The 18,388-nt window shown below is 42.2% G+C and overlaps 1 protein-coding gene across 2 annotated transcripts in view; it reads right to left on the minus strand.

The window, feature by feature from the left end:
• si:dkey-34d22.1 (discoidin, CUB and LCCL domain-containing protein 1) overlaps nucleotides 1–18,388 on the minus strand; it is a 95,785-nt gene that overhangs the window by 30,759 nt on the left and 46,638 nt on the right. For both annotated transcript variants that reach the window (XM_028819131.2, XM_051936272.1), the window contains 4 exons: nucleotides 16,104–16,237; nucleotides 9,851–9,888; nucleotides 3,350–3,544; nucleotides 926–1,047 (listed from right to left, as the gene is read on the minus strand). In XM_028819131.2, coding sequence (XP_028674964.1) covers nucleotides 926–1,047; nucleotides 3,350–3,544; nucleotides 9,851–9,888; nucleotides 16,104–16,237 — 489 coding nt within the window. The remainder of the gene's footprint in view (nucleotides 1–925; nucleotides 1,048–3,349; nucleotides 3,545–9,850; nucleotides 9,889–16,103; nucleotides 16,238–18,388) is intronic.

Consider the following 18,388-nt stretch of genomic DNA (forward strand, 5'->3'; position numbering starts at 1 on the left):
ATTTTGTGTGTTTCCACTGACACCTGTGTGCACAATTTGGTTTAATTAAATACTTGGAAGAAAAGTAAAGGACTGAGAATTATTCCTCCATTTTAGGCTTCATATCGTTTACCTGCATTATTATCAATCTTTAATTTAATATTGTTGTTTTTTGTATCAGTAAGGTGCTGCTGGAGTATGTGAATTTCCCCTTGGGATTAATAAAGTATCTATCTATCTATCTATCTATCAGTGTGCTGAATGGGCTCAGGTAAAACAAAAATGTGCACCCAGAAACAACGGTCCAAGTGTGCACAGCCCAAGCATCCTGAGACATGCAGTTGAAGCCGAAAACCTTGACAACGTTTAAGAAGAATCCTGATGAGATACTGGGACAGCTTAGCTTTTAGCCATTTAAGACAAGCTTGGGTTTCTGCTGGAAGAGGTGTTGGCTGGGCCAGCAGGGGGCACTTGCCGGTGGTCTGGTTGTTGATCCCAATGTTCCAGTGCTGTGATGGGGATTATATGCAGTAAAAAATGGCACCATCTTTCGTCAGAGATGTAGAACCGAGGTCCTTACTCTCTGTGGTCATTAACAATCCCTGGACATCCTTCATAAACAGCAGGGTGTATCCCAATGTCCAGGCTAAATTGCCCTTCATGGCCTAGTCATTCCGGCCCCTAATCATCCCGTCTTTAAATGTCTTTCTCGCTTTACCACCTGAGCATACTGGCACAAAAATGGCTGCCATCACATCATCCGGGTGGGTGCTGCACATTAGTGGTGGTTGAAGTGGCTCTCCACTCACTATGTAAAGCACTATATAAATGTAAAGAATTATTGTTAATTATTATAGCTAAACAAATGGGCTTAATGGACTGAATGGTCTCCTCTCATTTGTCAAACTTGTAACATTCTTGGTTCAGTTTAAGAGACTCCCAATACCTTTTCCTCTTTGTTGCCACTGCTTTTGTAGACCTTCCAGTTTCTTCTGTCTTTGCTCCAGAAGATCTTATATCTGGTTACATAGAAGTAATGGCTGTCTCCTGACCCTTGGGTGATGATGCCTGCATTAAACAGAAGCCCAAATTGTAAAGTGGAATTTCACCCACTCACTTATAAAACGCAATGTCAGATTTACAATTGACTGGAAAGCCAATTTTATTACATGACAAAAGGTACAGGCAGAAGTGTACAGTGGAAGGCCTTAGTCAAAAAGCACATAGAACTGAGGGGCTGCCACACTTCTTCTCATGTCCATATTCAGCGAGTCAGTCAGAGGGGACATCAGAGAAAGCAAAGACACAGGCTGCTGCACACTTAGAAGATGGCAAAGTAAGAAAGGCCTGCATGTTTAGTGATATTGGACCCCCCCACAATCGTTTATTTTTTCCAGGATGGCTGCTGCCTGGAGTTTTTATTTTCCTCTCCTCCATTGTCAACTAGCCATAGTTCAATAATTACATAATTAATGGACTGATATACACAATTAATCAGCTTAAACTGTCATATTTCCTGTGTGTTTAAACAACTCTTGTGTCTTTATGTGGACTCATTACATAATCAGTCATTTGTACTATTACATTTTCGTCTCCCTGTTGTGACGGCCAGAGGGCGTTGCAGCACCCTAATCTCCGGACACAAACGTACAGACACAACAAAAGGTTTTAATCGTGCGAATACCCTGCACACAGGTTTCAAATGGCACAAGTAAGCACAAAATATTCTTCAAACTCCTTTTCCTCTCTTTCGCTCCTCCAGGCAAGCGTTGTCTGCTTCCTTCCAGCTCTGGCTCACTGGACTGAAGCGGTGCTGCTTCTTTTATACTGGACCCTGGAGTACCTTTAAGTGTTGTGAAAGTGTCCCTCTGGAGCATTTCTGAGTAAGTCTGAAGCCCCACAAAGTAGGGATCAGTGATCCCCACTACTTCCCCTGGCAGACCCTATGGAACCCAAAAGGGTGGCCCCACAGGACTACAGCTCCCAGCATGCCCTGCGGGTGTCCATGTGGGAATCCTAGATTGGGTAGACTGCCACCCAGTGTTTTGGGGAGGAAACCAACCTGAATAAATTGTCTTCCCCTCTCTCATCCAGAATGCCAGTCCCTGCACACCGCCCATCACACTGTGAACTTGTGCCCAGTGAAGGGCACTATAGAAAAAGCAACTGAACTGAAATGAAAGCTTTTATAAGTGTGTTTTTAGCCTTTAAAAATTTTTAAGAATTATTGGCCATATTTTAGTTTAGGCATCCATTATACTCAGTCTATAAACATTTTATTAACTACACTATTAATAGTTATAGGTTACGTGACAAATAATAAGACTTGAAATACACTTCTTAATTGTTCATTTTTTATTATTTGAAGTTCAAAATACTTAGAGCACATTCTCTAACATGCAGACGTTTAATGGCAAATAATGTAAGAATCTCACTGTGCTCCTCACATGTGACAATAAGCCTATAAACAGCGGATACCTAAATGAAAGTATTACTTAATTATTAAACTGAATTTTTAAAAACATGTTAAATAGTAAAAAGACACCTGCATTAAAGTTTCTTTAATTTTTTATAGTTTCCTTATGTACTGTCATGGATGGGCTGGACGATGTTCCCTTTCCTGGCTGGGAGACCAGTATAATGGATGGTCTTTGCTAGGAGGGCTGGCATGAAGGGCCAGTATGACAGAAGATGCAGCAGGACTGGCAAGTCAGAAGGAATGGAGGAGATTTCCTTGCCCAGCTGGGAGGCCAGTGTAGTGGGTTGGGGATATAGGAGAATCCCAACCGGGATGGTTAGTGTTGCTCCCTTTCTCAACTGGGAGGCCAGTATGAGTGAGGGACACTGGGAGAGAGCTCTCTGTGCTCAGATTGTTCCCCAGCTCACCGAGTGGCAGGTGAGCTCCTGTCTGTACACCCGCAGGGCAGCATAGGAGTTGTGGTTCCAAAGAGCTGCCCTGTCAGGAACTGTGGGTACTTACTGGTAGGTGAATCTACTGTACTGGGGGTGGTGGTTCCACCAGACCTAAAAGTGCTTTCTGGAGACAATGGTTTGGCACTGGAAGTACTCCTGTCATTGGGTTTAAAAGGGAGCCCTCCATGTCACCCAGAGGGTTAGAGTTAGGAGGAGAAGGACAAAGCTTGCCTAGAAAGAGTGGAGAAGAGAGAAGGAATTGTGGTTGTACTGACTGTGGGAAGAAGAAGCCTGTTGAGAGGCATTTTCTTTAAAATAAAAAAATCTTTTGAACCCAGACTGGGGACAGAGCAGTTGTGTCTGGGGTTGAGGGGTCTGTACCGCAACTTAGTGGCCAAAGTATACATTATTGATTCAAGAAAGAAAGAAAGAAAGCTGAAGTTGGCCTCCAACTGACCTGTTACATTTTTTTTCTCTCCCAGATCGATATCAAGTTGCACGAGTTTATCTGTACTTTCTGCTGCCCACGGAGGACCCTGGGTGCCTGGGTCAGCATTCTCTGGGAACCAAGTCACATAGTTTCCTAAGTTGTCCACCTCCGTCCAAACAGATGAGGCATTGAAGTGAATCACAGGAAGAGTTTCTGTACACTCTGGAAGGTGAGGGCAAAAGATGATGAGCAAAAAGAAAAGAAGAAAGAGCAGCGTTATCCCCAACGGGCACATATTTAAATCTGACCGAGGCCCACTCACTCTCTGCTCTGTTTCTACCACTGGGTCTCAGTTGGTTGAAGACAATTCTGGCAGTAAGGGCACTAAACAGGAATCAGCCCAAAGTGTGATGGTACAGTTAGATGTAATACCTACACCTGGAGTTAGACTGCAGTGAAGAAGGGGTGTAGAAAATCAAGCCATATGCACTGCAAGTGAGCAGCCCATTTCAGTCTAGAATCTCCCTTTTCAAAAGCAAAGTTTTCACAAAATCATTTTACAAGTTTTACCTCAATCATATCCTGGAAAAGGTTCAGAAAAAAAAATATATACCCGTATATATAAATACAAAATATCAGACAATATATATTGTTATAACCAGGGCAGGATTAAGACCTTTAGAGGGCCTAAGCATTTAAAAGATTTTGATGCCCCCATATGTATCTAATACAGGGTGAGCCAAAATGAAGTAGCACATTTCTCAAGGTCATTGCACGAGGCAGAGGCAGCCGAGTGGGTTGGTGGGGGTCTTTTGATAGGCGATCCCTTGTACTTTTCAATCAGCAACATGCCTTGGTCCGGTGCGCAACATTCTTTCACTGTCGAAGCGTTCTTCAAAAACAACAAATCCATCATCACAACGCAACGCGCCTTCCGAACGCACTTCAGCATTCCTCCTAATGGTGACGTCCCAAATCGGAAAACAATTCTTCAGTGGGTGGCTAAATTTAGACAGACACGTAAAACATTGAAAAGAAAATCTCCAGGCCATCCTCAGACTGTACGAACGCCTAAAAACATCCACGCTGTAAGGGCATCAATTTTGCAGTCTCCTAGACGTTCAGTGCACAAACATGCTTCTGCCTTAGGCATTTCCAACACGTCTTTGAGGAGGATTTTGCAGGAGGGCCTTAATTTCCATCCGTACAAAATGATAGTAGTGCAGGAACTCACTGAGAGAGACTGGGAGAGCCGTAGAGAGTTGTGCGTGAACATTCTGCAAATCATTCATCGAAATGCCATCGTCATTTGCAGCGACGAGGCACATTTCCATTTGAATGCTTACGTAAATAAGCAAAACCAACCCTCGTGAAGTTCAGCAGAGACCCCTGCACAGTGCGCGTGTTACAGTTTGGTGCAGAATTTGGCATTGTAAGCCCTTACTTTTTTGAGGAGGGGGAGCAACCGTCACTTCAAAACATTACTTTGAAATGCTAGAGAACTTTTCACAGCCCCAACTGTAAAAAATGGATGTGGTGGATGCCTGGTTTCAACAGGATGGAGCAACAGCTCATATGGCACAGAGATCCATGCAAGTTTTGGGAAGCTGATCTCCCTGTACAGCGATGTTGGGTTGCATTCATGTTCGCCTGATCTCGCTCCATGTGATTTCTTCTTGTAGGGCTATCTCAACTTTGAAGCCCCTGGGGACACTATTCGCCACAAAATCACCGCTATTCCACTTGAAATGGCAATACAAGTCATGCAAGCGTTCAGAAATCGCCTCGAAGAGTGTATCGCTAATGATGGCCACCATCTTGAAGACATCATTTTTAAAACACAGTGAAAAAATCTACTTTGTATACCCTTTCTTGTGTCATAATGACATTTTTTATCTTGTAAAATTTTTTTAGAATAAAAGTTTAAAATGTGGTACCTTTTTGGCTCACACTGTATAAACAATAACAAACCAAAAACAAAAATGTTATTTTTCAAAATGAAATTGTTTATACATGACTACATCTATCGATAGCACCACATGCGTGTACAGTAATAAGAGGAATCTCTGTGTAGAAATTCAAAACACAAGGCATTAAAATATTTATTTTCTTTTCATATAAAATTAATCGAACAAAATTAAAACTTCTTCAAATCATGATGCAATATGCGTACGAGAAAGGTACACTATGTATTATTGTACATGCCATAAAATTATTTTGCGTCTGACAATGCTGCACTGCACTCACTCTCAGTGGACGACTGAACGGGACAGTCGACATGACCAAGACAAGAACGATCACGTGAGTCTCTGTGGACCATGTGGCAGTTACCAGATTCTAATTTTGTTGTTTCCCCAAGATTAATATATATCATTAATCTATATCACTACTATTTCATTATTATTATTATATATGTATGTAATTTTTTCATGTAATGTGGGAGCCTCTTTTTGTGGAACCTGGTTCAGCAGCACCATTTGCAGTTTTGCACCATATGGTCCATGGTAAATCTGCTGATGGTCAAAATTTCTGTGGTGCCCACCCTTCCCTTGATGCCCTAAGCAGCGTGCTTATTTTCTTAATGGTTAATTCAGCCCTGGTTATAATGGAGGCCCATTGTCTTACAAAAAGTGAAACTGTGTATACTATATAGCATATATATATATATATATATATATATATATATATATATATATATATATACTGTATATATATATATATATATATCTTATATATATTTCTCTTCTGGTTCGTCCTGCTTCCACTTCAAAACCGGTTCCGCCCACACACAGCCGACAAGGCATTTTCCGATTCCTATTCGTCGTCTTCCATGTCATGCACTATACTGGCCTGCTGAGCGTAATACATCCAACAAGTACTCGAGGTGCTGCCACAACGGTAAAGTAGCTTTACCACCCTTGCGGGAGCCACCTGTGTCTTTACAACAGCTTCTTACACAGCAAACATCAGAAGCTAAAAATTATCGTGAACACATTCGAGAATGCAACCCTTGTCTAGCGTTTGCTTCCATGGGTGCACAGATAACTCAACCTCCTGGCCACGGACCATACTGTTTTAAAATACACAGGCAAATTTATCACCAAATCGCTCCACTATACGCTAACACTTCTACCTCTCCAGGATATGGATAGTTGTATGTTTTTGACACAGCGCAAGCTACTAAAGTACGCTTACAAAATAAAGCAAATTCTGCATGCAGCGAAAATGTACTTCTCCAGCTGGATTCTATGCTCAGAACCATCAACCCCTTCGCTAAATCATACAAACACATGCATGAAATCGCTCAGCCCAATCCAACAGCATCTGTACGAATGGTTTTCAAGGAAACCCCTAGGCAGGATTTACAACGATACAATGCCCCGACGTGTCACACCGATGTTGCAGCGATTTTCGTCGGAGAAGATGGCGAAACGCCTGCCGTAAGGGACATTTGCATCTATCCCTTAGACAACTCCTGTAAACAGATTTCCACGCTCAGTATGAATTGCGATCCTATGGTTTACCCACTTTTATTACTCACTTTTATTCCCTTATGGAGACATTGACTGGCACAGAGATTTACAACATGTTCCTGATAAAAGAACCGCCAAGCGAATAAGGCTTACTCAATGCCAATTTTATGCGTACACATTAGCAATGAGGAATACATTTAGTATTTTGCACTCCAGCGGCAAACTATTCCAACAGTACGTCGTAGATGCGTATGTTAAAACAGAGGGCGCGCGTCTCAACTATCTCAGATTACATCAAAAAGATCTGCGCGTCGAACTATCACTGCAAGCAAACGCTGAAAATAACAACATTCATGTAGGCAAAATGATCATATTACCGTCCACATTTCCAGGAAGTCCGAGATACATGCAACAAAACTATCAGGATGCCATGGCCATAGTATGTAAATTCGGAAAGCCTGATTTATTCATCACTTTCACATGTAATCCTGCTTGGCCGGAAATTCTACATGCACACTGTGTCTTTCAAAAAGTATTTATTTGTTCTTGATTTCTGAATTCCTTTCTCACCGTTTTCCATTCCTATTCTTACAACGGCGTATGCTACGGCGGGCGTCGGCTAGTATATATATATACTGTATATACTAGATGTGTAAGCCTGTGCTGTAAAAAGCCCGGGGTCCTAAAAACAATTGAAATAGTCAGAAAAAAAATTGAAATGTAGAGAAGTCTGGTAATTGAAAGGAACTACTCTGGGCATCTCTTTCCTAGGAGGTTTCGTTTTGCCGACATGCTCGCCTCGCTTGCGGTGGGAGGAAAAGTAAAAGGGATACCATTCTGCTGATGTTAGCAGCTCAGTGACTTTGTCTCTTTTCTGAGGTTTTGTTTTGCCGACATGCTGGTCCTGCCTGTGTTATTAGCGGCTAAGTGAGTTTTCTCTTTCCTCAGAGGTGGAGCCCTTACCCCAACTCCACCTCTCACTTCAGACAGACACACACACTTCCACATGTAGATGTTTATATATAAGATATAAATATAGTGTACTGTACAGTAGATTCAGAAAGTATTCAGACCCCAGAAAGTATTCAGAAAGTATTAAGATAATGATAAAGCAAAACATTTGTTCAAAAACATCTGTAAATTTATTAAAAATCAAAAACTGAAATCTCTCATTCATATAAGTATTCAGACCCTTAATCCAGTAACCCCTTTGGCAGCAATTACAACTTTGAGACTTCTTGGGTAAGTCTCCACATGCTTTGCACACTTGGATTTGGCCAGTTTATTCCTTTCTTTCTGGCGGATCCTCTCCAGCCCTCTCAGATTTGATTTCAAGCATCTGTGAACTGCCATCTTCAGGTCTCTCCACAGATATTCTAGAATATACTGTATAAGTGTGGGCTTCAGATGACTTGTCAGACGTGTCCTAAAGCCACTCCAGCATTGTCTTGGCTATATACTTCAGGTTATGGTCATGCTGAAAGTTGAACCATCACCCCAGTTTGTCATGGCACACAATCAGCAGGTGGTTTTCTTCAAGGACATCTCTGTATTTGGCTGCATTTATTCTTCCCTCAATTCTGACCAGTCTGTCCCTGCTGCTGCTGAGAAGAAACCCCATAGCATGATGCTGCCATCAAGACTGCTTCACTATAAGGATGGTGTCAGGCAGGTGATGAGCTGTGTCTGGTCCATGCCACACATAATTCTTGAAGTTCTGCTCAAGAAGTTCAATTTTTCTCTTATCAGACCAGAGAATCTTTTTCCTTAGGTTCTCAGCGTCCTTGTTTGGAAAACTCCTGTAAATGCTCGATTAATGGGGTGCTGCTAAGATAGTCCTCCTTCAAAAGGTTCTCCCATCTCAGCAGAAGACTTCTAAAGTGTGAACATTGCATTCTTGCTCACCTCCCAGATGAAGGCTATTTTTGTCCAGTTACTCAGACCAGACGGCCAACTCAAGGAAAATTTCCAAACTTCTTCCATTTCACAATCATTGCAGCTACTATGCTCCTGGAAGCAGTCGAAATTTTACAAATGGTTTTAACCCTTTGCCCTGATCTGTGCCTCACCTCACCACAGTTTGATTGTAAAGGTCAATAGAGAGTTCCTTGGACTTCATGGCTTGGTTTTTGTCCTGACCTGCAGTGTGAATTGTGGGACCCTCTATACACAGACATGTGTGCCCTTTTAAAAGATGTCGAGTCAAATCAGCTTACCACTAGTGAATGCCAATCAAGTTCTGGACACATCTCAATGAGAATTAAAGCAAACAGGATGCACAGGACCAGAGTTTGGAGTGCCACAGCAAAAGGTCTGAATACTTCTAAGAATGAGAGATTTCAGTTTTTGATTTTTAATAAATTTCTAAACCTTTCAGAAAACATATTTTTGCTTTGCCCTTATGGGTTATTGAGTGTAATATGATGAGGAAAAATTGAAAATGTATTCATTAAATATTAAATCTACAACACAATAAAGTGTTCAATAAGTGAAGGGGTCTGAGTACTTTCTCTGCTGTAGAGTATACTGTTCATGTGTGTGTTTATATCTGCACACACACACACACACACACACGCGCACACACACACACACACACACACACACACACACACTCAGTGGCACCTTTATTAGGAACATCAATCTCATAGCAGGTTGGACCCCATTTAGCCTCCAGAACAACTTGAATTCTCTGAGACACGAATTCAACATGGCGTTGGAAACACTCCCTCAAAATGTTGTGTCCTACTGATTCTTAAATCAGATAATCAGTTTGTTCTGCTTTTCTGCATGGCACTGACATTCACTTATTTTTTCTAAGTAACGAACCAGTAATGAACCTGATCACCTGGGAAGCCCACACTGTCATCATTCTGGGGTACAAACTACCCCCCCCCCCCATCCTAAAACTGTTCTGCACCAGGCCTTCTCTCAAGTTCTTTCATGTCAGCCTGAGTGTCCCCCATCCTGGCCTTAATGTGTCTAATAAGGATTTGGAAAAAGTGACATTGGGCTCAGTAAAGATTCCTAATCATACAATGACTTCAGCAAGTCTTACCTCTGTTGATGATGAGTCGTTTTTCAGAGAGTGAACCCCTGTTAACCAAAAAGAAAAAAAGAAAACAAATATCTTAACATAATGCCATGCACAGACATGCTCATCTTGTTCTGTCAAGCTAATTGTCTAATTAGACAATCAATATGAATGCCACTATATAAAACTGGGAAGCATCATCACCACAGACTGATTTCTTTGTTTTGGGCTGGAGCTTAAAGGTTACACTTCACTGTCCTCTCATCCTAACTACATCACACGTCCAGACTATGGATTAGCAGGCCAGTCTGTACTTGACCTCACTGCCTTTAGCTATGGAGTGTGCAGTTTTTGATGTCCTCAACCATTTTGCTCTGAACATTTTCTTATGTTAATAGCTTTCTAAATTCTGTCCTCATTGCTACTTGATCAGGGCTGGGGGGAGGACGCAGCAATTAGCACTTCTGCCTCACAGTAGCAGATTTATGGTTTGATTCCTCTGCCATATCCTTATTTTTGTCAGTGTGTCCCAACCTTTTTAATGCCCTGCATGCCTAGAAAAGGTTTGATTTATGCTCACATCACCTTCAAAAATAATATCGCATTTGAAGATGAAGAAGTTAAATGTCTAATTTTTGAACCATATACAGTACTGTGGGTAAACAAACTGAACTCAAATACAATATGCTTTTAACTCAGTGCATATAATTTAAGTATAAATTGGGCAATTCACTTTTATAAATCTCAGTAATCCTGTAAATGTGAAACTTGGGACACTCAGTTGACGATCCAGGGGTTGAGGTTTCAAGTATCAAGGAAATGACACAACAATCGAGAGGTTTGGGTGCTGGCTCACCTCTAAGCAATAAAACACATTCAACAAGTTTTGTTCCCCTGATAACACCTGGACTGCTGTTCAAAAACAGCCACGTCGCACAGTTAAAATTACTACTGCGCTACTGCCAGAACCATCAGCAGGAGAAATGAACTGAGTGTAAACAGCAGGTGTTCCATCCAATTCAGTCCCCCTTGTCCAACCCCTAGCAAAAATGCCAATCAGACCCCAAAATCAGTGACGTTTCATGATCAGGGCTTGCACAGAAATGAATACCAGACCTCTCCCTTCTCTAGATTGTGAGGTCCAAATTTCATTCTCTTAAAAAAAGTTGTTTGCCATAGCAAACGAACCAATAAGAACGTGCATTTCTGAGGCTCCTTCACAGGTGCCAATAGCGCGTTAGTAACCAGCCAGTTCTACTAATAAATGCCCTACACTTCATGGCAGACTGCAAGACACCGATTGCACCAGGATAAAGTCGGACAATGCACCTCATTCAATTTTGGTGAATCGTGACACAGCCTTCCTCTTTGTCGCTCCCCCTGAAATGCCATCTCACGCTACCTGGGGGGTACGGGCACCCCAGGTTGGGAACGCCTGATCTATGTGAAGTCTGCAGATTCCCCCCAAGCCTGTGCAAGTTTTTTTTCACCATAGTCCAGACAGCTGTGGGGTTGTATAAATAGAAACTCTAATATGCCCGAGTGTGGCTCTTTGCTTGACTTGAACCCTGTCCAGGGACAAGTCTGCAGAATAGCTTCAGGTCACTGAGACGGGATTGACTAGGACCCAAAACTGATGGGTAAAATAAAAATTGACAAGGTAACAAGGGTTAGGACTGCCACTGAACATCTTCATATTCACATTCTGGCCTGTCCACCATCTGTGTTTGGCAATTGCATTTTCTCCCCATGTTTGTGTGTGTTTTTCACTATTTTCCTTCCTAATCCTAAAGAGGTTGACTTGTGTAAGCTTAAACAGAAATAGCATAGAGTGGAAGCAAGTGTGAGCATGCCCCATAATAGACTGGCATCTCATGTGGCGTTGGTTCCTGTCTTATGGCTCATCATAGTCCTGTAATGCAAAAAGCAGAAGCAAAAATCTGAAAATGGGATGATAAATATTAAACAGTCTGCTGCACTGGAGTGGCTTCCATTATATGCAATTTTTTAAACTTTGCCCCAAACGTTTGTCACACTTCAGCGACAAGACTGAGCTGTTTCCTCAGTCTACATGCATTTTTTTTCTTTTAGGAATAATCCACATTTCTAGTCCAACCTTCCATACTGTAATTTCTCCCAGATGGCGTGCGAGCTGGTAGATTACTTCTGTTTGAAGTATTTTTGAACTTGAATTCGACAAGTGGAACAAGATAGAGCTAAATTCATACAGGCTCAATCTACCATAAATCTCATAACATGATGTAACATAGTATTGTCCAACATGCTTAATCTGCTTTACGACTAGAAATAATCCCTGACTCTGGGATAATATAACAAAACATGACATAGAATATACAGTATCATTCTCTCAATCCAGTTCATGGCTGAAGGGGGCTGGAGTCTATCCCAGCACCACTGGGTCCAAGGTAATAAGTAACCCTCAATGGGGCACCAGATCATTGCAGGGCCCAATCACACACATGCAGGGCCACATTTGGAATTGCCTTTCAACCTAACATGAGCCGTTTTACCGCTGCAGGAACTTTTTTCAGGAACCAGGAACTTTTTTGAAACTCAAGAAGTTTTGTACATGCCCATCACAGAAACTCAGGCCATGTGTAGTCGCTGGTATTTTTTTTTAAGCTTCTACTCCAGGGTATGTAGTTTTTATTCAATCAGGAACTATTGATTACTTGTGCTAATTGGTTGACCACAAGCACTGGTGACATTTTACAAATCTGTTAGTAGTTTGGACTTCAGTGATTATCAGCGAAGATGGAGCGCCACGCTACGCACCTCACCAAAACAATAGTCTCTCCCTATGACTACACCGCACTTTGCTCTGCATCAGTCTTCATGGCCACCTGCGTGGTGCACCATGCCATGCACCACTTCAAAGCTATAAGTCCCACATGAACTCTCCAACGCACCGCAGTACACACAGCATCACTCTTCATAGCTGCCACCCTGGTGTGCCACGCAATACACCACATCAAAGCAATAATCTCCTGTAGCAAGAAGGTTATTTGTGACAAATGTAATTTGGGAAGTTTATATCACAAATCTATGCAATTCAGCTGAGACAGAGAGAGAGTGAGAGAGTGACTGACAGGGAGACTGACAAATGACAGCTGTAAGTCAGGTTAGGGAAAGCAGAAAACATGTGAAGGACACGAGCAGGTTGTTTTGGGAAATGCTGATATCTGCTCGACCGATATGGTTACAAAACCCAGAGTTTGTGAAGGTATTAATAACCAGCCAGTTCTGACATGAATTCTACTAATATTTAATTATGTGAGTGTTAATAATGATAAGGATCCAGCACGACATCAGAAGCCACCTAGCTGCAGGATAGGACATTTGATTTGTCAGCATTCTCCCACTTGGCTGTGATGTCCCTATGCTTCTCTCTGGCATGAATATGCATGTATACAGGATTATGCATTATATATTAGGAATGAATGTTATATTTTAAAGCAAGTTAAATACATATATCTCTTTTTGTACCATATTTCTCTCATACATTTATTTTCTGCCATGGGTACAAAAGGTATGGTATTTGGTTCTAGTCAACTCTGCATCAAAAAACACATCCCAGGTAAGAAAGAGCGCCCCCTGCTAGATACATCTCCCCATGAACTCCTGATCTCAGTGCACTTCGGACCACATCACTCTTCATAGCCGCCTCCTTGGTGCGCCATACCATACACCACATCAAAGCAATAAGTCCCACATGAACTCTCCAACGTGCCACCATACACACCTCAACACTTTTCATAACCTTCTCCCTAATCCTCTGCACCACACACCACATTGAAGCAGCAATAATCTCCTAAAATAAGGTGAGGGGGTAGGGTGCCCTGTGAACTCCTGAATGCACCTCACTTCATACCGCATCACTCTTTCCTGCGCATTTCATATTTTGCATAAAAGTTACAGTTCCTGTTGTGCTGTTGGAATGCAGCACACAAAAATGGCCAGGAACCACAAGTAGCCCAGGGCCTACTCATTGGTTCCTAAACACAAAGTTCCTGTGGTGGGACATGCCTATGAATGTCTTTGGGATAACATAACATGCCATTCTCTAACCCAGATAATCCAGTTCATTGTTGCAGGGGACTGGAGCCTATCCCAGTAACATTAAGGAAGCAACACTGAAAAAGGGAAGCAGTCTATCACAGGGTTTTGCTCACAGACACACATGCTCAACTCTTACTCAAATGGGGCCAAACTTTGAAACATCTAATATGTTAATATATTAATATGCAAGTCTTCAGAATGTGGAAAAAAAAATTGGAGAATTCAAGAGAAAAACCTTCTTAGGGTCTGAAGCAACATGCAAATTATACATAAGCAGTAGCCAGGTGCCTGTCCGCTAATGGAATATTTTAAAGACCCTTAGAAAATAACTGCCTAAACAACAAAGAGAGACATTTGGTACAAGACACTTTACAGAGCACAAGGAATGGGATGGATGATGGATTCAAGGCTAATTCATGCCAGCTGATAAAAATTACCTTCTAGGGAGGAATACGACTTTGAAACTCAATCGGAGAGAAATGCTGGCGGAAACTTGACAGGACCTCTCTACCAAACCATCACTCACTTCATTCAAACGTCATGCAGGAGCAAAGACCAAGCTGGACCAGAGACTAATAAGACAGAGAGCCACCTGGTAGTAAGTATACAGCCACATGATGAACTGCTATTCAGGTTGCAATGATATTTTTGTCTCCCTCATTTTACTGTATTACTTTGGGCATGTTATTTATAAAGTATAAATAAATGTGTTAACTTTTGTCCTTGCTGTTCTTGCACTCTGGTCTAATGTAAAAGAAAGGGGGAAGTGATGAAGTACAATTGCAGTTAATCCTGACAGTGTGGTAAGATTACGGGATGTGGGGTATGCTGTTATGGTCTGAGGAAATTAGGGTCACCTTAACACAAATAAATGTGTCTTGACGTTATAGTAGTGATCACAAAACATTGTCGCATGCCATGTACATCTGCATTTGGAATGGGGAGCATGTGGCCATTGTGGAATAGGGCGACCCGGACACAGGCAGGCAGACACGTCTAAGTCCATCACCACACGTTTGTTATACACACTATTATTTACAAAGTCAATAAGTGCACCAACACTACTCCCCACAGTCCTGGCTCTCATTAGTCATTTCTCTTCTTCCCAAACTCTTCTCACACACAGGGCCTCTCTTCGCCCCCTTCTCTCACCGACCTCGTCCAGCTCCTCACCCGACTCCAGCCTTGATTGTCGGGAGGCAGACCTTTAAATAGGCAGCTGATTGCCAACCACACCCAGCTACCTGTGACACCATTGACTTTATGTTCATTTTTATAGTTCACTAATAACATGCAGTAAGACATTTTGCTCACAAAATTGGAGCATTTCTGTTTTTTACAACTTGGTGGTGACCCACAGTGGAAATAAATCTAAAAGTAAAACAATTGCAGAAGGTTAAGGTCCCTTACTGAGAAGGAGGAGGTTGGGAGCATGCGCTGATTATAATGCGTTGCCAACCCACCACAAGACAAACCACCTGGATTGGGATCCTGAGACTTACTGGAAAATGGTGGAGAGTTAGCAGTTACCACCCTGTCGCATTTGTTCAACAATCTTTGATGTTGTTTCACATAAGTATTGTAGCAGTAGAGGCTTTTATCGACCTCTTGAACCCTCAGGTACCACGCCAAACACCAGGTAAAAGTCCAAGACTTATTTATTTTATAATAATAGTGTGCACTAAGCACCCTCCACTCCACACTGTACATACAATAATCAATAATCCAAATATAATAATCATTCCTCCTCTCCCAGACACTTCGCCACCCTACCTCCCAGCTCAGCTCCATGTCTGGGCTTTCCCAGCATCCTTTTATACCCCCTGACCCGGAAGTGGTTCCTGTCCAACAATCCACAAGTCCTCATTACTTCCGGGTCAGAGTAAAAGTCCTTCTCTTCAACCTGGAAGCACGTCGTTTCTCCTGTTCTTGTGACCAGGACGTACTTCCAGGTTATAGGGCACATAACAGTCTGTCATCCTCCCTACAGCGACTCCCGGTGGTCCCCATGGTATCCAGCAGGGCTGTGCATACAAACTATAAGGTCCATGAGGCCCTGCTGGAATTCGGGGAACCTCCATGCTGTCGGGAGAGCTCCACCTGGCGGCCTGGAGGTGAGGGCCGGAATATTTAGCCAGCCATCCATCACAGTATAAAAAAAAAAAACATTCTGGGTTAATTTACCAGGGTTACTTACGTTTTGGACAGAATTCCATTGGCAAGTGCAGACTCATAATGAGTAAGGCTACGCTCTCGGGTCAGGGAGATATAACCGCCTAGCTCATCCGAGATCACTCCTGCGTGGATGGCAGCTTTGCACAACACCGAAGTCTGTAGTAAGAGAAAAACGAAAGCCCCAACAGCTGTCAGCCTCTGTTGATTTCAGTAAAGCACAATTTCTCATACCTGCCTTGATGTAGTTTTACTTATTTGTTCCATTTATCAAAGAAAATGTTCCAACATCCATCGTTTCTAACGTAATACAGAAATCTAAGTAGACATGAACTCTCCAATCGTGAAGACCAAACCGATCAGTCCATGTGCAAAAATAGCTTCAGAAAATCCCATAAAATTAATTTACCTGTAAAATGCTGACCTCCTACTGAACATACAGATTCAACTGTAATTTATAAAAACACTTCTTGATCATCACCTCTCGTGTGGCTGAGCCTCATGCTCAAACTAGCCCCTCCGGCACCAACAATCATGCCAGGGTTGAAATCACTAAGCCCACATTTTTTCCTCATTCTGATGTTTGATGTAAACATTAACTGCAGCTCCTCACCTGTACCTGCATGGTTTTATACCACCTAATTGACTGATCCGATAATTGCCAGATAAGCGGGTGTACAGGCCTTCCTCAGTGAGTGTACATGATGAGTTAACGACAAAGCCTTTTTCCCTGAAACTTTTCCCAAGCATCTCTAACCTTTCAGTTCTGTTCTCAAGTATTTTACTGAAATTTCACAAATTTTCTCCAGATGCTAATTTAAAGAAGTAATCTGTCATTAAACGAGGCAGGCCAGATGTGTCACCCATGCTCTCTTCTCTTTTTCACCTGAACATATTAAACCTTAGAAGCTCCAAATTGTAGATTCTGAAGGACTTTGAGATGTTCTCAGTTGGAGCCAGGCAAAACTCTTTCCTTCACGATAATGCACTTTAAACAATGGATTACTCTTCAATGCAGTGGCGGACTTTCATTTTTGGGGCCCTGAAGCTTGAACTGTTATGGGGGCCCCTTCACGACTAGCAACAAAGTCCGGGTAACTACCGTTATCTTCTTCAACGGGGTTGTCCCCTAACAGATCACCTCAAATGTATAAATAATTTAAGTACTACATCCTAGATTTTAATTAAAATTGCTGAACTGGATTATCTCACATGTCATAATCAAAATTGTGAATGCACATTTCCTATACTTCATATACTCACCGGCCACTTTATTAGGTACACCTGTTCAACTGCTTGCTAACACAAATATCTAATCACCCAATCATATGGCAGCAACTCAATGCATTTAGGCACATAGACGTCATCAAGACAACCTGCAAAAGTTCAAACCGAGCATCAGAATGTGGAAGAAAGGTGATTTACGTGACTTTGAATGTGGCCTGGTTGTTGGTGCCAGACAGGCTGGTCTGACAATTTCAGAAACTGCTAATCTACTGGGATTTTCACACACAACCATCTCCAGGGTTTACAGAGAGTGGTCCAAAAAAGGGGAAATACCCAGTGAGCGGCAGTATGCTGGGAAAAAATGCATTGTTGATACCAAAGGTGACAGGAGAATGGCCAGACTGGTTCAAGCTGATAGAAAGGCAACAGTAACTCAAATAACCACTCGTTACAACCAAAGAGCATCTCTGAGACAAACAACACATGAGACCCTGAAACTGATGGGCTACAGCAGCAGGAGACCACAGTGGGTGACACTGCTTTCAGCGAAGAACAGGCAACTAAGGCTACAATTTACACAGGCTCACCAAAATTAGACAATAGAAAATTAGTTAAACATTGCCTGGTCTGATGAGTTTCAATTTCTGCTTTGACATTCAGGTGGTTTAGTCAGAATTTGCCGTCAACAACATGAAAGCATGGATCAATTCTGCCTTGTACCAATGGTTCAGACTGGTGGTAATGGTGTAATGGTTTGGGGGATATTTTCTTGGCACACTTTGGGCCCCTTAGCACCAATTGAGCATCATTTAAATGGCACAGCCTACCTGAGTATTGTTGCTGACCATGTCCATCCCTTTATGACCGCAGTGTACTCATCTTCTGATGGCTACTTCCATCAGGATAACGCGCCATGTCACAAAGCTCAAATCATCTCCAACTGGTTTCTTGAACGTGACAATGTGTTCACTGTACTCAAATGGCCTCCACAGTCGCGTAGAGCGCCTTTGGGATGTGAAGGAACGGGAAATTCACATCATGGATGTGCAGCCGACAAATCTACAGCAACTGTGTGATGCGATC

Source organism: Erpetoichthys calabaricus, chromosome 14 (genome assembly GCF_900747795.2).
Source record: "Erpetoichthys calabaricus chromosome 14, fErpCal1.3, whole genome shotgun sequence".
NCBI classification, from domain to species: Eukaryota; Metazoa; Chordata; class Cladistia; order Polypteriformes; family Polypteridae; genus Erpetoichthys; species Erpetoichthys calabaricus.